Here is a 22,734-nt window from a genome sequence, read left to right on the forward strand (position 1 = left end):
AATGTATAACTATAATGACCATTGGACATCTTTTCATCTTTATGGAAGTGCAAAGTCTATCTGAAGTTGTAATTCTGCAGTCCTGAATAGGTCAGCCACATATCTTTCACAAAATAGAAGCTCTGTTCAAGCTAACTGATGGCTCCAAGATTTATAAAAGAGGAGTCAGACAACTTTTAAAATCACAAGTGTTTTATTTCAGTTTGAATTGGTCAAGAGCTAACACAATATTACCAAAATCTTTCAATATTTGCGGTCTAATATATCAGATTTTGGCTAGCACCAGCATAATAGTCGTGTTCTGTAATTTACTTCAAAAATTATTTGCAAAATGATGTTTGTATTCAACAAATTTAATGTAAGGTAAATCACAGACTTAAAATAATGGTTGCATTTAATTATCAGCAAGAGACAGATGAACCAGTTGCCAGACCAAGGGTATCAAATGAACAACCCTTCAATGAGAGATGTGGATAGACACTGGATTAATAATTCCAGGTGCAGCATTTCACCTGCTCTGATAATATTCTGAATATAAAATAGATTGCATAAGAATAAGCAATTTTAAAGCACAGTCTTCCCCAATATGGTGCGTCCAGCTATGTTGAAATTTCATATCTGGATGGTGCAAGACTGGGGAAAGGAGAGATGGCACTAAGTATTCAAAGTTCATAAAAGAAAACTTATTTCACGTGTTCAACAGATTTTGCACATATTATTTGTATGTGATACATTATTATTAAATTGTAACAACAGTCTTCTGGAAGGTAAACCTGCATTGTCCTGGTGCAGATGTAGGGATAAGAGTAAGAATGGATACTTTGTCTATCCATGAAGCTCAAAACAGAGCAAAGAAGTTAAGGTGTTGTTTCTTGCATCCATCTATAAATCTTATAAATTATACTCACACATTCCATGCAAATCTGATTACTAAAAAAACCCCAAAAACCTAAGGAAGCAAGATCCTGAGTTGGGCAACTGCTGAATCATCTGAAAAGAAAATATATCTTTAAAATAAATGAACAAATCAATACAATTAGGCTCCAAATTTGATTTCCTAGCATTTACTGAGGACTTGATACTCTATGACAGGAGTGTCATACTCAATTTCATTGAAGGCTGCATCTAGGTTGTGTTTGACCTCGGGGACTGGGGGTCATGGCCAGGGTGGGCGTGGCCATCTCAATGTCACTCATTGAGGCTCCATTTTCAGTCATAATGGCCTCCAGGAGCCCTCTGCCAGGGAGGTGCCAGGGGGACTGCACACTGGCAGAGGGCTCCAGGAGGCCGTCGCAGCTGAAAACGAAGCCTGGGTGGGCCGCATACAGCCTCCCTGAGCTGTTTTCACTGGCAGAGGATTTCAGGCCATTGCAGCTGAAAACAGAACCTGGGAGGGCTGTCTGCGGCCGTCCCAAGATCCATTTTCACTGGCAGAGGCACCACGGGCTGGTCCGTTGTTTCCAGGGCAGGCCCACAGGCCAGATCTAAGTACCCTGCAGACCAGAGCCAGATCCGGATCGCAGGCCTTGCGTTTGATACCCCTGCTCTATGATGAGTATCAATTTTGCCAAAAAGATATAGAAGTGTTTGGTAGAGATAGCTCCAGAAAGGCAAACACAGCACCATGTTGCTTATTATTAAAAAATAACCAAAAGGAAACTTCCATAAAGTCCTGGAATACATGGTGCGCCACACTTGTAATACATTATCCTGAGATCAATGATTATCTTTTGCAACCTTCTGCCAAGCAAAGTCAATGGGGAGGCCAGATTCACTTAGCAACTATGACAACGAAGGTCTTAAAATGGGACAAATTCACTTAACTGACTTGCTTAGCAACAGAATTTTTGGGCTCCCCTATAGTCTAAGTCAACGACTACCTGTACTATAGAACTAAAATTAACATCAAAAAGACCTGGAACATCTTTCTTATGAGAGAAGGCTCCAAAATGTGATTTGAAAAACAACAACAAACTTAAGTGAAATACAAAACTTTGCATAGTGAAAATGTAGAGAACAGAAATTTTCTGATTGACAACAATTTGCATTTGAATTTATTCAATTAAAATAATAGGAAATTCACAAGGGGGGAGGGGGGGAGAATCTTAACAGTAGGGTAATGATGATTTAATAGTTGACCAGTTGCTGTAAAGTTGTAATACTGTAATACTGTAATGTTGTAATGATGATGCAATGGTAGCAATGAGTCGGCAGGGTTATTTGACTGCTATCACTTTAAGAGGCTGTAATATAAGAGAGACCATGTGAGGGCCTATCTCTTTTTCCATGTGTACTTCCATGGTGTAGCTGATTACTGATTGCTGTTTATTCAAGGCCTGTATCAAAGTATATATGCTTTTGTAGGGATAAAACCACTACATGTAAATACAAACCTGTGTGTTGTATTTGCTCCTGAGTTGTTTCACCTAGTCACACTGTGTATACTCTGACACTAATGTGCAGGTTTTGCTGTAAAAAGACATGGTGAATGCTACTGAGTATAAAATAGCTTTTTAAAAAGAACCAGATAAATTTGTAGAGAATAAGTTAATATTTATGAAGCATTTGTCTGCTTCTGATTTAGAACACTTTGGGATATTGGCTGCCTCCTGTGATAAAATCAATCTTCTCCCCATCTTCAATATCTTCCTGACTAGGAAGTAGGTCCAAGTATTCATAGGCACACAAGGTCAGCCTTGGATTAACCATTATGCAAAATAAGCATGTGCTTGAAGCACCAAGGGAAGGGGAACATCACTTTTTCCCTTGATTACAGATAGTCCTCAACTTACAACAGTTCATTTAGTGACCATTGAAAGTTACAATGGTCCTGAAAACAGACTTATGACCATTTTTCAGACTTACGACCATTGCAGAATCATGGTCACTTGCTTGGCAACTGGTTCATATTTTTGACGGTTGCAGTGTCCTGGGATCATGTGATCACCTTTTGTGATCTTCTAACAAGCAAAGTCAATGGGAAAGTCAGATTCACTTAACAACCATGCTGCTAACTTAATAATTGCAGTGATTCACTTAACAAATTGTGGCAACAAAGGTTGTAAAATAGGGCAAAATTCACTTAATAAATGTCTCACTTAGCAACAGAAATTTTGCGCTCAGTTAGTTGTAAGTCGAGGACTACCTGTATTATGCCCTTAACTTTTTCATTGCCATGCACAAAGTAACTTTTCAGTGCTTATTGAGTCTGTCAGTTAAGCAATCGGAGGATGAGAGGCATCACTGCCATGCTTAGAGCATCAGTTGGCCTTAATCTGTCCTTCTAAAAGACAGGTATAGTAATCATTGGGATAATTCAGGTCACTTCAGGCAAGTTGTCCTTCAGACTAATCCCTCCGGTTGTAAAAGCATCATTTCCCTTTTAATGATTGCAAAATGGCTAAACCACACTAAGGAGCTGCAGGTATCCCTTGTCCTACCTTTCCATGCTACTTTGGTGGATTACTTATAAAATTTAGGTTTTTAATAGCAACCTTAGCTAAATGCTCTTCCTTTTTATTTAAAAACACATACATTTCTAAACTTCTAATTCTTGTTTTCAATCAACCCCCATGTGTCACAAAAGGTAGCCTATCGTGATTTTAAGGAGAATAAAAATAGTTTTCATGCTAATTAATGCAGGAAAACTTTTGAAACATGCAATAAAGAATATCCTGTTAAATGAAGACTCATATTTGTACACTTTCATGTACAATTTAAGGGACATGGATACCCAGGGAGTATCTTCCAGTGCATTGTGGGAAAAGGATGCTAGACTGTTCTAGCTACATTTCTTAAACAACATTATGAATTAAGGAAAATTACTGACAAGTTCAGGAGCAGAAAAAAAAGCAACCAGCTGTTTTCAGAAATACTGCTCATTTGTACATGATTGAAGATAAAGTTGTCAAACTAAACTAATAGATAATTTAAAGGATATTATATATGTTGCAAGACTGCATAATTATGCTCTCTAGCAAGGTTCTGAATTGGCTCCTATTTAACATTTATTAGTAATTAAATGTTAACAAAGCATTAGGTAAATGAGAATATACCTACAGAATGAACAAATTTCTATTTTGGCACCTTAAGCATGATAATATAATCATAAATGCCTTGATTAATAGTGTATTTTAATAATATAGTCTGGTTCAATTAAAAAGAATTTATAATAGGTGAAGTAGGATGAACTGATGTTAAAAATTAATTTCTAAATCAAAATGCAGCACTATGTTTGTTTTTTCAGAAGTGGCTCTCTTGAGTTATGCAAAACTTGCTCCTAAGTAACTGTGTGTGGAGCTGCAGGTTCCTTTTGGATTAGAGACACTTAGTTATGGTCTTCAAAACACAGAGGAATATGGTTCAGGAAATATTTTGTGCCCGCAAAGGATCAAGGAGGACTTAAGGCTTGGAATAACTGCTTCCAAGTAATTCCATTGCTGACTAATTGGCTACAAGTAATGCATTCTCACCATTGCCATAACGCAGAAAATGACATATTCTAAAACCCAAACATTTGTCACCATGAAGATATAGCAGAAAGAAGGGCTCAGATTTGCCTAGATTTCTCTCTATAGCCAGACACACAAACACACAAAAGGAAAAGAAGAAAGGAGATGGAGTGCTGCTCTTTCTGGAATATTCCAAGCTCTGTTCCTGACAACACTCTACAAAGGTGTTTGTCCAGGAGTCCATAGGCACCAAGTCCAGGCAGTTTTCACTCATAAACCCTTATTAAAATAGGCAAAAGTCACTTTGTCCCCATGTTCAGCTACAATTCGTTCTCTGAGTTCAGGTTCCAGGTGCGAAATTGCAATTGAACTAAAAAGAAAAAAAAACACATTGTTCTCCTAAGTGCTTAAAGGCTGCTTGATACTGGCCCAAAGACAAAGTGTTATTGAGGTGATGTAATATTGGCAGAGGAGACAAAAATTGATTTATGAGTTCTGTCACAGATAATTGTGGTAAGACAGAGCTGATATTTACGTGCAAAATAAGGGCTTCCCTCGCTGTTTCCACTATGAAATGAATGCTGCTGCAATAATCAAGAAAGGTTGAATTGAAATGACAAGACTTGGGAAGTCGGTGCCAATCACTTCTTCATGCAGTGAGCTGTCTTAGGCCAGCCCTGACCATATAAGGCATGTACAATCCACAGAATGCCCCAAAACATGGGTGTCAAAGTCACAGCATCAAGTTGCCGTCATGTGATGTTCTGTGATGTTTTTCCCATTTGTGGAGCTGGGGTGGTCGTGGCCTGTGTGTGATGCATTTGGCCTGTGGGACACCCCTGCCCTAAAACAAGCTTCTATGTTGCAAGGCCTCTTTTTACAACTGGCCTAGGATTCAAACACAACTGAATTCAACTAACGCAGTGATGGCTAACCTTTTCAGCTTGGTGTGTCGAAAATCGGGAAAAAGTGTAGCCTTCCTCGGGTCGTGTGTCACTTCAAGAAATATCAATAATTTGGTTTATGACGGACTGGGCTGGGGTGATCACACAGGGCTGTGAAACTCGTCTCCCTGGTCTCAGGGCTGCAAGTGCAGGATGTGGGGATCGGAAGGCCACCTTACAGGGCTGTGAACCTCATGGATCTCCTTTCCTCCTGTAGCGTTCCTGAGGTAATGAAACTGATAGACCTCAGTTTATGGCGGTTAAAACTGGTTCTCTGCTGCAAAGATCTTGCGGCAGCGGTGACACCACGCCTCCACGCAACAAGCAGGGAGCAGGGATTGGAGCAGAGCACAGGCAGCCTCTAAATGTGCAGGTTTTCCCCACACCAACAGGCGTGTCAGTCAAAGTGCCTCGGCGTGTCACGAGTGACACGCGTGTCATAGGTTAGCCATCACTGAACTAACGTGTGAGTCACAGTCAGAGCTGCTTGTGGGCTGTATTTGGGAAGCAATAATATACTGCATCTTTTCAAAGTTTATCTTTAAATGAGAATGTGTATGAATGGGCAGAAATAGTCTGTACAAAAGAATGGCTCCCAATACATAGGTGAAACCTTCTGTCACAGGTCAGCACAAATAAGGAATCATTCCCACATTAGCTTTTTCAACTTGATTTAGTCCAGAAGGATTGGAATGGCCCTCATCATCCAGAGCCAGCACAGCCATTGGTGAGGATGATGGGCCTGATATCCAAACTAATAACTGCATAGCTGTTGCATAGCAACTTGATGAAAAGTATGTTGTGACATTCACATACAAATAAGTAAGGGGTGGATTTTGCATCACAACACAGTTTGCTCACTCAATTCCAAGGATTCCTATGGATAACTATTTCAGGTATGGAGTGATGGTCCTGCTTCCCCACCCCCAAGACCTATCCCATGCCTTCCTAGTTCAGATTATATCAAAATTGTATAGGGCAGTCAGGAAGGACAACAAGACAGAAAAAAGATTGGTACCTTCTCTGTGGGAAAAGTGCACAGGCGACTGGGACCATGAACACAAGGCTGCAAAGCAAAGGCAGATTATTAAAAAGAGGCCAACGTTTTTTTTCCTCCATAGGGAATCCAGAACTGAGTTCTCAGCTTCAAAACAGCCAAGCAGAAGTTATGTCTTTGGCATTATTCTTTCTAACAAGATGCACTGGATTTTAAAGCAGTCCAATGACCATTCTCACATGCAATGCAAACATATCTCTTTTCCACATTTACAGATGAAATTTGCATTTAACCATGGTTGCCTGATCAAGCATTAAGCAATTAAGCCATTACTCATTAAATATCACGTACATATTTCTAAGCCACAAACGTAGTTTTCCATCCACAGTGCTTGAGTTCATATTATATTTTAATGCTGTGATGCAAAAAATGTAGTCATCCAGTATTTTTTATACATCCCCCCGCCCCCGATGCCTTATGAAATGGGTGCCTTTTCATAAATCACCAGGAAATACAGATCTGAAGCATTCTCTCATATGACACAGGCTTCTGAAAGTAATGCAAGATATAGAATACTTACAACCCTCCAACAAGAACTGTTTGCAAGGGAGCATGGAGAACCTGGATTTTCTGCCAAGAAAACAATATGGGTGAGAGGATGCCAAGAAAGTAAGGATTCAAACTTTCAGTTCCTAGAATTAGGGGTGAGATCATAAAGAGAACTAACAATACAAATCTCTTTTATTTTGAGCACAAAAAGTTGATTACAAATCTACAACAAGCCTCTGCCAGTTTAGGGTTCAGTATTAGCAATATGCTGATATTCTTAAACAATATTAGGAGAAGCTATCAACATCCTGACTTGGTATCTAGAAGCTTTGAAGAATTGAATGGGACAAAAAGGCTGAATTCAAGCAAGGGCAGAGTTTTGGTTTGTTTTAGTTTTTATTATGAATTTTTTAATTTATTGAATAAATGACCATTATATTAATTCTGATAGCATGCTTAGCCTAACCGAATCAGCCACAGTATGGCTTACTGTGGTATGCAAGTATAACAAACAAGCTTTTGCTGGTATTCTACATAATTTTGAACAGTACCAACTAGATGCTTTTTGGGACTTTCCATAATGACTTTTTAAAAAATCATAATAACAATAAATAATGTATGTGATTTATTTATATAATAAACATATAGACTATTTCATATACATGACCCTGGAGAACTTATAATTAAAACCGAGTTAAAAAAATAATAAAACCAACCCAAAAGTAAAAATAACTTGCTCCAATTGCTTTGTTTTCTATTGGAGGCTTGCCTTGTTTTTCTTGTTTCTGCTGGTAGCAGTAGATTTGGTACTGAGTTATGTGCAGATGATCTATTTCAAACCTTTAACAAATGTAATATATTGCCAAAGTGAGGAATACATAGACCTTCTGGTAGCTATCTAGTTATCTGCATAACTATCTAAAATTTCTGACTTATTATTTAAGCAAGAGTAAACTACTGCAATTCATTCCATTTCCTGAGTAGCTTACCTTCATGAATGGATATTTCTCTAATGCCTCCATGATAATAGGCAATAAAACTAAAAAGAAAAAATGATTTTATTTTCATTGAATCAAGTCTGTCTCACATCTCCACTCAGTGATGTAATGGATAAGATGCACTGGATTGGGCCACTACTAATCATTCTGTGAGTTATGAACACTTTCTTCCCATGTTCTGGGATAATTCTTAATAATCTTAATGTATCCTTATTTAGGGGAACAAAATGCAATATGTAGATGTGGTGTTACATAAAATCTGGTAGCTTATTTCCCCAAGAAAGTAGAACATAATATTGTTCAGTAACAGCTTTGATCACACCTCTGAATGTTTGTACTATGGCTCATAATAGCATTTTAAAAAGTTTATAATCAATACATGGTCAAATGCTTATCACACTTGAAGCTAGGTATTTTTAACAAACTCCATTTCATTTTTTCATGAATTATGTTGGCATCCTACTGGACTTCGCCATGCACATAACCACCCATACGGAGAATTAAGATACCGTAAATAGATTTTGCTCTGAATTTTTAAATCTGAACCATAACAACCTAAATAAATTAATGCTACAGTTTAGAAATTCCTTAATCTGACATCTTTAAATGGGTAGATTAAAGCCCTAATCATCCCCATTGACTGAAAGTAATAGAGTGTTAGCCATCACGTTGAAAGGTACAATTGGGGAAGTAATTATGATTTTAATGTGGAGCAAGATGAACACTTACTAGCTTGTAAACATCATAATGAATGAGAGCCAACCCTAAATATAATTTCAAGAGCTCTTCAGCACAACCCACCAGAACAGCCTTCACCAATGGAGAGTCCCCTATGTCAGGGGTCTCCAACCTTGGCCACTTTGAGGCTTGTGGACTTCAACTCCCAGAGTTCCTCAGCCAGCAAAGCTGGCTGAGGAACTCTGGGAGTTGAAGTCCACAAGCCTCAAAGTGGCCAAGGTTGGAGACCCCTGCCCTATGTGAATTCCCAGGCTTCCCAACCAACATAGCAGCAATCAACTTGGCTCGGAGTTCTTCTGGAGGTCACCAAGTTGCAAGATGTTGCACTAGAGCAGGGGTCCCCAACCACTGGGCCGCGGACCGGTACCGGGCCGTGGAGCACTCTTTACCGGGCCGCAAAGAAAAAAAATATTAAAAAATGGCGGCTTTCTTCGCCTTCGGTGAATGCTGCTGGGATCGGGGATCAAGGACACAAATGAAAGAAGGGAGGAGGAAGCAACGAAGCCTGTCCTGCTCTCTGGCTCAGCTCTCTCAGTCGCTTTCTCGCTCCTCCACCAGCCCAGGAAGAAACTGCTTCAAAGAAGCCGGGGGTGGCTTTTCCTGTCGCCGCAGCTTCCCCGGCGCCCGTTTCACCCCACCCCGCCCGCCCGCTCGCTCGCTGGTTCAATCCACAGTGCTCCGTTCTGCCTGCCTGCCTGTCTGGTTGTTTAGGAGCAGCTTCGGCTGAGAATAATAACTATTCGCCTCTTTTTATCAGCCGAAGCTGCTCCAAAGCGAAGAAGGCAGGCAGGCAGGCAGTAGAACGGAGCACTGTGGATTGAACCGCGAGCGGGCGGCGGGCGGGGTGGGGGTGAACGGGCGCCGGGAAGCTGTGGCGACAGGAAAGCCCCCGGCTTCTTGGGCTGCTGGAGGAGCGATAGAGTGACTGAGAGAGGAAGCGAGGCAGACACCTGAGGAGGAGGGAGGGAGACACCTGAGGGATGGGGCTGAGGGAGGCAGGGCCGAGGCGCTCCCTGAACTTGGTGGTTTGCTGGCAGACGTTTTATTACCCGACTAGGTAACAACATCAGATGTTACCTAGTCAGGTAATGAAACGTCTGCAAGCAAACTACCAAACTCGGATTCTCTCTCCCCCGGTCCTTGAAAAATGTTTCTGCTTGACACCGGTCCCTGGTACAAAAAGGTTGGGGACCACTGCACTAGAGGACAATGCAAGGAGAGTGAATGATGAAATGTACATCACGATATCAATCACATGAAATAATGAAATGCTGAACGTAATATTCTGATATCGTGATGCACATTTCATCATTTTCTATTAAGAGCAGGCATGATATTCCCCTCTGAAAAAAAAATCGGGGCCAGCCAAAAGAGACCCCCCCACCGTGCGCCAAGAAATCGCTGCCCAGCTCCCTTTTCCTGCCGCTCAGCAGGCTCCGCTCGCACCGCCCGCCCGCCCGGGCTCCGCTCAGGTATCTGGCTGGGGCTGTCAGGAGTTGCTACCGCCGGCGCAGCTCCAGTCCCGCGTTGCCTCGGGAAGGGAAAGGCAAAACCAGGAGCCGCTGCTGCCGTTGCAAAGCGCCACCACGGCTCTTCCTTTTTGCCTTTCCCTTCCTGAGGCAACGCGGGACTGGAGCCACGTAGAGCCGCGCCAGCGGTAGCAACTCCTGACTCGGGGCCTCCAAGGGGAGGGGAAGGAGGAGAAGAAGGGGGGGAAAGGGGGGGGCGATTCGCAAAAAAATCGGAATTCCGATTTTAATCGGAAGAATATCATGTCTGTTAAGAGTTTGAACTGGATACTTATGTTCTGATGCCGACCTCTAAATTAACATGCCAAATTGCAGTCCAACAAAAGAGAAATATTTAGCACTTACTCATGCCAGGAGCAGCCATAACAATGCGGGAAACCACCACCTGAGTTATCCCCTTGATTGCAGCTCTCTAAAACAAACAAAAAAAATAACAATGACACAGTATTCATTGCAGAAAATCCAGCCTCAGAAGCAAGGCAATACTGGTGGGACACTCCTAAATGGCAATTTCCCCAGGCCTTATCTCAACACTGGACAAAATGCTTACTAGGAATCTTTATCATACCAATGATATCTCCTGTTTGCCAGGAGTAGTTCAAAAGTATTCAACTGCATTTAAAATTACAATGTATTAAAGACACACATATTTTTGTTTAAAAAAGCATTCAAAGAGTAGAACATCTTGATCTAGTTCAAAAAAGGGCAGGCAGGATTTGTTTGTTAATTTTTTAATGAACAATGCATTCATATAATCCAAAAATAATGGAACAATATGGGATCACTCCTTTAAATGCAAATATTCCTGTTAACCAAGACAATATATACATTTTTCCAAGAAGATATTAAATAAGTTTCAATATGAATTGTATTTGTGGTCAAAGATTGGTTAGTTACATATTATTAGGAAAGCAATCAAAAGGCAGTAAAAGAAAATTCTCAAACAGTTAAACTTTTTAAAAACATATTTATTCATTCAGTATGGATGCCACCCAAATCCAACCATTTCATACAATTTGCAGAAAAGAAAGAAGAATTAAAGCCTAAAACAACAAGCTCCACTCCAGGCTTCCTTAAGGACAAATCTGCTATTGAGAAGAATCTTTTCTTCATCTGGCTACTAAAGCAATTACATAAAAAGAACATTATAATATCTATGCTTCAATCTATACAATATAAGGAGCACAGCAATACATACATAATCATCTTCATTTCTCCCACCAAGCAAGGCAGAGATAATCTTGCATATTTTGGTCAAAATTCAGATGGTTGGCAACTGACTCATATTTATGACAGTTGCAATGTCCCAGATTCATGCGATCACCTTCTGTGACCTTCTGACAAGCAAAGTCAGTGGGGAAGCCTGGTTCACTTAAGAACCAGGTTACTAATTTAACAACTGCACTGATTCACTGAACAACTGCGGCAAAAAAGATCGTAAAATGGAGCAAAACTCACTTAACAGATGTCTCTCTTAGCAACAGAAATGCTTGCCCAATTGTGGTCATAAGTCGAGGACTACCTGCATTTTTAACTATCAGTATTGAATACATCTTGCATCAATTCAATTTTAGTTCTTTCAGTAAGGTCAAGCAATCAAACATGGGGCTTACAGTTTACAATATGTAAGATCCACTTCAATGCTTTTCCTCCAGGACAATAGAACGCTATCCAAAAGGACTAAAGAGGCAAGGGAACTATAAGTAAAAAATAAACTTTAGCCAGAATTTTCAACAATGGAGCTGCACGTGAGTATTTAGAGCAGAGGTGTCAAACTGGATTTCTTTGAAGGCTGGATCAGCATTGCAGTTGTCCTCCACGGGCCGGCAGGGGTAGGGGTGGGGAGATGGAACGGACACCTCCTGCAGCACCCTGCCGGCTGACAGGCTGTGGGGGGGGCTCATGTGACACCCCCGTGGCCTGTTTTCGGTCTCCACGGCCTCCTGCAACACACTGCAGGCTGAAAATGGGATGGGGGGGGGCTCAGGGGCGGCCCCCCGTGGCCCATTTTGGCCAGCAGAGGTTCTGCAGGCTGGTCCTTTGATATTTCTAAGCCAGCCCCACAGGCCACAACTAAGCACCCCGCAGGCTGGATTTGGCCCGCGGGCCTTGAGTTTGACACCCCTGATTTAGAGAACCTAATCTAAATTCCAGATTCAACAAAGAGAATCACTCAGAAAAACTCTTAGAAATTTAGACTGTGTTTTTTTCTGGAGGCTTGGAACATTATAATTACAAACCTTCAAGCTAAATGTAAGCCTATGCTAAAAATATTTGTAGTGAGGCAAATATAGTTACCATCTCTGTTCCCAGCGAAATATAGATTTTAAACTGTGTTCAAAAATGTCATTATCTTTCCAATAATACCTACAGCTTGCAAACCTCTCTGGAAAGACCATTACTTTGGTTTTGGCATAAAGGAGGGTGAGTTTTTACAATACGAGTCAAGAGTTTAAAGGAAGGGTTTTAAACCTACTTGTATCTGAGACAGGCCGGACGCAACATCAGCAGTTACGACTGAAATAGATTTATTTGCAACATTATGTGAAAACATCAGTTGACCTAGAGGCTTGCTGAGTGGCTGAACTTAATATTCATGGGGGCCTCTGATAACTCTTACTTTGAATGTAAGAGGAATAAATAGCAGGGTGTGACTTAAAAAGAAAAGAAAAGAAAAATGTGTGTCTGTAAAAGCAAGAAAAGAAGGAATATTGCAACAGGTCTGCTACTCCTCTATGGGTTTCCACCACTGTAACTATCTTAATTTTCTACTCTAAAAATCTAGAAGCATCTTTACCTTTAATCATCACATTTGGCTGCATCATCCTAAATTGTCTGACAACTGATTGCTCCCAACAAGAACTCTGCCTTTTCTCCCTATCCTATATGTATGGAACTGACTTTATAGAAGTAACCATGACACATTCCTTAATTTTTAATTAAAATTTATAAAACCAGTATTTGATTATAAAGCAATATTACAAAAGGAAATACAGAACACCAAAACAGCCAAAATGTATTTTACAAAAAGGGGGAAAAGCAAGGATTTGATTGTCCCATGCTGCTTTTATATCAGTTGCTGTGGCCATCAATTGAGTAATGTTTTTAATTATGGTATTAAATAATAACTTTATTATAATATTTTATCCATTACCAATTTTTATTTTACCATTATTTTAGTCTAAGCATAGTTTTGCTTTACTGAAGAATGGTAGGAAGTATAATAACAGCAAAACAGACTGCTTCATAACATCATTAGCAATTTTGATCTTTCTAAGAGTTCTAGTTCCAACAACTAAAATACTAACAAAACATAAATAAGCTAACAATTTTGCATTATGAATTACACATCTTACCCTGTTTTATCCCTGCCTCCACTTTCTCTGTTATCTCCCTTGTGTCAAACTTTATATTGTAAATTCCTGTGAGCAGGGACCTGTCCTCTGGTTATCGGTAAAATGCCATGAAAACTGATGCCACTGTATAAATAAACAATAAATAATAATACTAGATATAACTTCTCTAAAATAGCTTGTCAGAGGTTATGTACTAAAGTTTAAGAACTCCCAATATAGAGAGATATGTTACTTGGAATACTGGTAACAAACTAGGAATATTAAAGCATCCCAAAGAACATTAAGGAATCTACAAAGCATATGAAATTTGGTTTTTTGAGTGGTAGTGGTGGTAATATATTTTTTGTCAAAGGGACATAATGAAGAGCTCTCAAAATTGTGTTTGGGGAAGTAGTACATGCTAATGGTAGATATTCACCACAGATAGTCAAGATATTTCAAGAATGCCAAAAATTCATTATTATCCTAATTCTTTTAACTTCTATCTTGATGAAGTAAGTTGCTGCCTTAAACCTTTAATGGCTCTGAACCAGTGTTTCCCTACCTAAGGAATGTCCAGATGTACGACTTCTAGAAAGTCCTAGCCAGAATGCTCATTCTGAAAATTCTGGGAATTTAAACAGACATATTTGTATGCTGCTAAGATTGGGAACACAACTCTACTGTAATCCCACATTCCTTAATCACAATTCTTAGCATTCCCACTAACTGAGAATTCTGAGAGTTATTAACCCAATGCATCTGGAACGGCATTAGGTTGCAGAAGTCTATATTGGACCGTTCAACAACTCTAAGCTGCTCTTTCTTTAAGAAATGTTGATTTTACCATCTACCTCTTTATCTGAAATCATGCGAGTTTATGGGAGACCAAAAACAAACAAACAAACAAAACCGATCTCAGTAGATAAACATTTGCTGCCACCTGATGTATCAGCAGACAAGGCTCTCCTTAGGCAGTCAGACACATACTGTAGAGAAGATGACTCTAAATGTTCCTGTTTATAAAAAGAATAATAATAAATCAATTCTTGGATTTCAAATACCCAAGGTAACGGTACTTACCCTGGACTTTCCCAGAGTATTGTCATTTTCGTCTGTCACTGTGATCCCATTAATAAGTTCCCTAATGCAGACACAAACATATGACCTTAGACATTAAGATCAACCAGCTAGATGTTTGAGAGGAGGGTTGTACTACTCAAGGAAGCGTACTACATGCAACCACTCCTTTTCTCACCATCACAACTATCTCTATGAGATGAAGAGGGCTGGGAAAGAGTGGCTTGTCCTAAGTCAACCAGCTGCCTTGTCCTTTTTAAAAATGCTGTAGGAGCACTGTTATATTCAGTTTAAAACAACAATTACATTGTGCAAAAAGTCCACCCACTTGAGATACTGAGTATCTGACACCAATGATGGTGCATTGCTGCCTCCTAGAGAATCCTATTCCTAATATCAACAAACATTTTGAGGATTTATATATACTCAGCAACTCCAAATAGTAATTTGAATGTCAAAATAAAACCTGAAGAAGGTGACAAATGCTTTTTAAAAGAAATTATCCATCAATATAAATCCATTATGGAATTTATCAATGGAGGCACAAATAGTTCAGGAATGAATAAGTTTAAACCACAGCAAGCTGCAAAAATGTGCTGTTCTGTGTAATATTTTCCAAATGCTCCTCAGACTCTCAGATCCTACCCCAGAGGTCTCCAAACTTGGCAACTTTAAGACTTCCATTAAAAAAAAGTAAGTACAGATTATCGTAAAATTATAAAAAGATTGGTGACAATTCAATCTAGCAGTATAGATTTTTCCATTTGTCCCAAAATCACTTATGCCCCAATTAGCAAAGTGACCCAGTCTTTATCTTATCTTACAGATTATACAAGAGGCAAAATCTGGGCTGTAGCCAGTTCCCTGCAAATACTCCTCCTGAAGCCATTGGCTAAATGACTGTGATGTCATGGAATTTTAATGAATTGCAGCTGTACAGGTAAAGATGACATCAACAAAATGTTGACAGTGCAGCAGCTTCTGTAAGCAAAACTTCATCAGACTGGGAGCAAATTATCATATAATAGCCAGGGAAAGAACAACAGATTAAAAGATGCTGTTTTTATTTGGATCACAACTGACTGATTCAATCATTCTCCATAGCAATTAATTCAGCCCTGGGCAAAGGAACAACATGGCCATGAATGACATTTCTGAAGTTTTTCCAGCTGCCACCAGAGTCCAGGAAGCATTGCACTCTGGCTTTGGTGAAGAAAAAATAAATAGTGGCCCAATTGGGGTTGGTGTCACTGAGGACAGAGAAAATTATTTAATTTACTACTTTGATCCAGTGCCTGTCCTTCTATGCTGGTGAGGTAAGGGAGCCAGAAGGCAAGAAGAATGAAAGTAGTGATAAAATCAAGTTACAAATTGAAAAGAGGGATAAAAATGGAAAGAAGGAAATAGAAAGCAAGAGGACTATATGACACAGACAGTATACAGGATCTAAAGTCTGTTTTTGTGTCAAAAACGATTTTGGAGGCAGAGGTTAAAATGATAATAGGACTGTATTTATCATATAGCTTAACCTTCTCTGTGTCTTTAACCCACTTTTAAGAATGCATCTGCACTTTAGGCACATAGACACAATAAAAGTGTGCCCTTTTTAGTGGCTAGTATATGGTATAAATATTTAGTTGGTTGCTTCTATTGATATAGTTAACTATATGCATATACTGTATATGTAGTTGGTAAATCTAATTCAGTTTGCAAGAGGAAGGTGCAACAGCTAGCTAGGATTGAGAAAAGATACTGTAGTACAGATTGGTAGTGGGATTATAAAATTTTCGAAGTTTATTTCCTTCTCTTAGGAAATTAGTTTATAGGAAAAATAGGGAGAGTTGCATAGATGCCATTTTTGACTGGAATATTAGGTCAAATCATTAATTGTCTTTGTCAAGTCAAGCAATGAGTGCAAGTAGTATTCTAATATTTTTTTAAAAAGCCAAACATATAAGACAAGAAATAAAGTGTAAAAGCAACAAATAATGTAGTGGTCTGTGGTCTAACTTCTCTGTACAAGAATATTGGTTCCTGGCATTTGGATGCGCCATACAGTACTGTAGACTGTGAGGATATTGGGTACATGCTAATTAGAGGACTAATTAAAGGCAACATATATCTTTTGTTTGTTTGTTTAGCACACACAACCCTTGCTTTGGTTTTAATGATCCACGTTTGTCCATTTAATAGTCTTAATGGCCCAAAACTAGTGACTGAGATGGAGACAGTAGTGACCAATGATGTAGAAGCAAATTTCATGAAGGCAATGGAACAATTTCTCTCTGTAAAAAAAAGTTGTCTGGCTACCTGTTTCTGATATCAGTGGTAATTTTGAAAGGCAGGAAGAAAATACAGCTATTCCCATCCCCAAGCAAATGCTTTTATTCTTATATTAAAGGAGTCACTCTTAGTAAACCAAAGCTGACTTCTGTGCATTATATTCAAGAAAAACCCTCCTTCATCATGTTATTCTTTCATCCATCTCCCTCTTCTGTTGGGATTTCATCAAGAGACTTACTGTTGCCTCATCAAGGGGATATTCACACAGTTGGCAGAAGCTACTGCTGCGAATGGGACCCAGCGTGCCACAAGGGATGGTGCTCTCTGTATGGAGGAAGATAAAGCAATAAGAAGCAGGATTAATCTTTACAAGGAAAGGAAAAATAACTGAGTTAGCAGTACTATGGAAGCCATGGGCAATGGGCTTCTATTGCACTGACATAAATTCTTGTAATCCCACAATGAATTTGTCTCTTAGAACAAAAGTGTGCAACCTGCAGTTCCAAGGATACAAGAATACATGTATTCCCTCAGTTTCATAGTTTAGCCCTCCAGAACCCTAACAATAAAAGTCTTCAACGAACTGTGCCTTTTTAAATAAACAGGAGAAAATTGGTACCTACGTCAGAGAAAATTTTTAATTGTGTTTAATTAAATTCAGTGAAAATGCAAGTTAAATAAAATTAAATTTAGATGCCTTTTCAAGGTTGTTACTATCCTTGAGTCTAACCCCTGACATGCCACTCAAATGACAAGGGTGGCCCTTAGCATAAAAAGTGCATTGTGCTTACAATCTTTGCAGTGGTGAAGTGTGGAAGAAAGATATATTTTACAGCCCAAAGGGGAAAAAAACTATTTAGAGAGAAAAGATATTCCACTCCTCCACATTAGAAGACTCGGGGCTTTTGAAGAAAACAGTTATGCTCCTTACAGGTCTAAGTTCCTACAAGAAAAGGCCAGTTATGATGCCTTGTCTCATTCTTGGGCCAGTTTCCCCCTTGTGGTTAAAATTAGTAGCATTTTAGAGTTGTACCTTAGTGTAAAGATTGAGTCCCACAGCAGTTGCCAAGGCAGTGCTGGTAGCGGTGAAATAAGCCACTCCTATTTGCCTGAATTATCCAAAGGGGATATAAAATAATAAGAGTTGTGGCATTAGTCATTTTAAAACTGCAGTTGTGTAACAAAGAGTCCTATCATTCACATGCATTTTTAAAGGCAAATTTAATCACAACTCTTATACTCTATCCTTAAACAAGAATGAGCTTTGTGAAAACTTTTTCTTTATGGATTTGTGGCTTTTCATGAAAGATCTATGATATAAAGAGATACATACATATTTTACACCTCTACAGGTGAAACTCGAAAAATTAGAATATCGTGCAAAAGTTCATTTATTTCAGTAATGCAACTTAAAAGGTGAAACTAATATATGAGATAGACTCATTACATGCAAAGCAAGATAGTTCAAGACATGATTTGTCATAATTGAGATGATGATGGCTTACAGCTCATGAAAACCCCAAATCCACAATCTCAGAAAATTAGAATATTACATGCAATCAATAAAACAAGGATTGTACATAGAACAATATCGGACCTCTGAAAAGTATAAGCATGCATATGTACTCAGTACTTGGTTTGGGCCCCTTTTACAGCAATTACTGCCTCAATGCAGCGTGGCATGGAAGCTGTCAGCCTGTGGCACTGCTGAGGTGTTATGGAAGACCAGGATGCTTCAATAGCGGCCTTCAGCTCTTCTGCATTGTTCGGTCTCATGTCTCTCAACTTTCTCTTGGCAATGCCCCATAGATTCTCTATGTGGTTCAGGTCAGGTGAGTTTGCTGATCAGTCAAGCACAGTAATCCCACGGTCATTGAACCAGGTTTTGGTGCTTTTGGCAGTGTGGGCAGGTGCCAAGTCCTGCTGGAAAATGAAGTCAGCATCCCCATAAAGCTCGTCTGTGGAAGAAAGCATGAAGTGCTCCAAAATCTGCTGGTAGATGGCTGCGTTGACCCTGGACTTAATGAAGCACAGTGGACCAACACCAGTAGATGACATGGCTCCCCAAATCAACACAGACTGTGGAAACTTCACATTGGACTTCAAGCATCTTGCAGTGTGTGCCTCTCCATTCTTCCTCCAGACTCTGGGTCCTTGGTTTCCAAATGAGATGCAAAAGTTTCTCTCATCAGAAAAGAGGACTTTGGACCATTGAACAACAGACCAGTTCTGTTTTTCTTTAGCCCAGGTAAGATGCTTCTAACGTTGTTTGTTGCTCAGGAGCGGCTTGACAAGAGGAATACAACATTTGAAGCCCATGTCCAGGATCTGTCTGTGTGTGGTGGCTCTTGATGCACTGACTCCAGCCTCAGTCCACTCCTTGTGAAAGTCTCCAACACTTTTCCTGACAATCCTCTCCAGGCTGCGGTCATCCCTGCTGCTTGTGCACCTTTTTCTTCCACACTTTTCCCTTCCACATAACTTTCTATTAATGTGCTTTGATACAGCACTTTGGGAACATCCAACTTCTTTTGCAATTACCTTTGAGGCTTTCCCTCCTTATGGAGGGTGTCAATGATGGTTTTCTGCACAACTGCCAGGTCAGCAGTCTTTCCCATGATTGTGATTCCTACTGAACCTGACTGAGAGACCATTTAAAGGTTCAGGAACCCTTTGCAGGTGTTATGGCTTCATTAGCTGATTAGAGTGGGACACTTTGAGCCTAGAATATTGAACCTTTTCACAATATTCTAATGTTCTGAGATTGTGGATTTGGGGTTTTCATGAGCTGTAAGCCATCATCATCTCAATTATGACACATCACGGCTTGAACTATCTTGCTTTGCATGTAATGAGTCTATCTCATACATTAGTTTCACCTTTTAAGTTGCATTACTGAAATAAATGAATTTTTGCACGATATTCTAATTTTTCGAGTTTCACTTGTAGTTCTGTGACACACATAGAAAATAAAGAATGGCCATTAAGTCAAAGTAAGAGAATGTAAATGTAAGAGAAAAAACAGGTTAGCCTACAATAGCTGAAAATCAAGAAGAATCTGGCATTGCCCTTCAAGACTAATTTTCTTAAAAGGAATAAATGTGTTTGTGAGCTACAGATGTGCCAGATTCCTTCTGAAACACGGAGTCACAGGTAATTGTATTGGGCTAAAATCCTTGATATATATAGCCACTTCCCCATTTCAGGTCCCATCCCACATTTACCCCACTCTAGCTGATACTCAGAAATAAAGCTCTGAATTGAATCAACCATGAAAACTACATACAGGAGCAGAAAAAGTAGATATATCTCGATTGTCCCTTTTCAACAGTCAGCCATTTTCTATTCCCTGAAGTCAGTTCTGGAAATACTATACATCCAAATGAAAAGGTACTATGGCTAGCAAAACTCGACCATGTACCCACAATGTCTATACCGCAAAAGAAATCTCCTCTTAGCAATGATTCCAGAGAGTGCTATAGATCAAAGCTAAAGCAAAGCCAGCTAATGGGTTCATAAGGAGCATTGACTGAAAACTATAAGCTATCAGGTAATCCTGAAGAGACACTTACTTGACCGAGATGGGGCTAGCTGCATTCCGGTTGGTGTAATTCACAATGGCATTAAAAGACTGATTTACCCACTGCCAAAACACCACAGCCGGGACTGTTCTGTAAAGAAAAAAAAAAGTGAACACAGATTCAAGCATCTGAGAAGGTATGTGTATCTTCCAGAAAGCTGAATGAGATAGAACCAGTGTTAGCTCTCTTTCTGGACCCATGTATTAGCCTTGATCAGACACTGATTTTATTATTATTATAAAATTTTTATTATCAAAGATCCTCTGTCATAATCAAAAACTTCCTATTAAAATGAAATTAGAACAGCTGAAATGATCCTAGGTAAACAAAGCACAAAGTTCCAGTTAGTAAAGCTGAAAAAATAGCTGAAGAAAAAGAATAACAAAAGAACAATTAGTACAAAAGATATAACAGAGTTATAGAACTCTAATTAAGAAGTGGGTTGAGGCTAAAGTTGATGGCGGGATTCTCACAACCTGCAAGGCTAAAAAGTGGCAATTTGTGGCCAAGCATGTTGGGCAAATCTAGCCAGTATAATTAATATAAGGTTGACTGGCTTATGTAAAGCCAGGCCACTGGGTATACTGAGAAGCTGCAAAGCATTGGAAAACAAACTCTGGCTCTACTTTGTGAGACTGACTAAGTAGTCACTGTCTTAGTTGAAAAGCTATGCAGTCTCAACATTTCATTTATCATATAACCTCCTGTATACATTTTAGCCTTTGCAATTTTTTACCATTAAAAGGCCATTACACAGAGTTGGTGGTTCTAAAACATATAGTGACCTTGGCAAAAATTATTGCTAGATGAATTTTCATAACTTGTTCTGTGAAATAAAGTTGGTTACCTGTTATTTTAATACATTTGAAGTGAGTATTTGAATATTTGAAAACAAGAGTGTGTATATTTTGAGGGGATAAGGATCAAACATAACTTTTGTTGCATAAGGAAGACTGTATTTTGAACGTTAGGCAGACCATATGAAAAGAAACAGGTAACATTTAAATGAAAGTTAAAATTAAATTAAAAGTTGATTAGATCATGAATACTTAATCATTTCTCTCTTCTGTCAAATGAAAACATTTGGTTGGCCCTGTCTTTGGGGAGAATAGACATACCAGGCTTCTAGACCCTGGGATCTTGGGTTATATACCTCTACTCTAAGTATTGGGGGGGGGGGAGACACCACACACATAGTTTATCTGCTAAATCATACATGGCTTATTTGTTTTAGCATATTAATGAAATATGACTTCATCCACGGTTTCTAATTTATTAGAAACTAGGAAGCAAAATAAGAAACTGTGTTACTGCTTGGCATATTTCTCCCCACTGATACTGTTTTGGATACAAGTATTGTATCCACTGTATTACTAGTAAATAAATACATCACAGAATTATGAAATAAAAAGGCCCAATCATGCCATCCAAACCAAGCCTCTGCTAAGTGCAGGAATCCATATTAAAGCATCCTGGACTAGGATTCATATATACTTGTTCTTATTAATTTTTCTCCTCCTCCCCAAATTTTATCTGCACAAAGTATAGATTGTTTATCTCAATCTGGGACCCCTCTGTCTTACCCCGACATGCAGCTTGTTTTTAGACTATCCCACAAGCCTTCCTTAATTGATATCAATGTCAACTATTGGAAATTTTTGTTCTAAAATATACAGTACTTGCTTAAAGGATAAAAGAGAGCAATGAACCTCAGAAAAAAAAATGCCCCTTCTTACCTGTAAAATTGCAGCATGCAGCCTGTGATAGCCATTCCTCCAGGGACTTGAAATGACATTCTCCCTATTAAATTCATTTTCTCCCCTGAGTCGGGATGGAAAGCCGAGTCATAAAGCTTCTTGGCATAGAAAAGCTGTTCCTCACTGGTTCCAGGGGGGACGGAACCTGCCCTAGAGGTGCAAAAAAGGAATACCTTCTTAGTTTTATACCTCTTAGTGATTTCAGTATATAGCACATGCCTCTTTAAAATGGTGCACTGGAGCTTCAGAAGAAACTCTCTCTTGAAACAAGTGTGAGTGCAGGTTGGGGGTCTTAACATTCAAATTTGTTGTATGCCAAAGCACTTCAACGCAATCTACAACGCGCAGAGCTGTACGCAAGAAAATGAAGAAACTCTGATACTCAAGGCAGAAAATCTAAACTCCACACAATCAGCAGAAGTAAACCAACAATATTACCCTTTTGGATGATTAAATCTTCCAATTGCATCAAATCAGGTGCTTGAAGCAGCT

At 39.3% G+C, this 22,734-nt stretch overlaps 1 protein-coding gene across 2 annotated transcripts in view; it reads right to left on the reverse strand.

Moving 5' to 3' along the window:
* Positions 1–337: 337 nt before the first annotated feature.
* Positions 338–22,734, reverse strand: part of SFXN2 (sideroflexin 2) — a 36,703-nt gene continuing 14,306 nt past the window's right edge. For both annotated transcript variants that reach the window (XM_087964623.1, XM_087964624.1), the window contains 10 exons: positions 22,222–22,392; positions 20,477–20,575; positions 17,938–18,013; positions 17,143–17,228; positions 14,625–14,685; positions 10,552–10,618; positions 7,931–7,980; positions 6,973–7,022; positions 6,414–6,461; positions 338–4,821 (listed from right to left, as the gene is read on the reverse strand). In XM_087964623.1, the coding sequence (XP_087820749.1) occupies positions 4,722–4,821; positions 6,414–6,461; positions 6,973–7,022; positions 7,931–7,980; positions 10,552–10,618; positions 14,625–14,685; positions 17,143–17,228; positions 17,938–18,013; positions 20,477–20,575; positions 22,222–22,392 (808 nt within the window). In that variant the 3' untranslated portion in view covers positions 338–4,721. The remainder of the gene's footprint in view (positions 4,822–6,413; positions 6,462–6,972; positions 7,023–7,930; positions 7,981–10,551; positions 10,619–14,624; positions 14,686–17,142; positions 17,229–17,937; positions 18,014–20,476; positions 20,576–22,221; positions 22,393–22,734) is intronic.

This window comes from Notechis scutatus, chromosome 4 (assembly GCF_049901735.1).
Source record: "Notechis scutatus isolate UNSWTSFEM ecotype Mainland chromosome 4, rNotScu1.2, whole genome shotgun sequence".
NCBI classification, from domain to species: Eukaryota; Metazoa; Chordata; class Lepidosauria; order Squamata; family Elapidae; genus Notechis; species Notechis scutatus.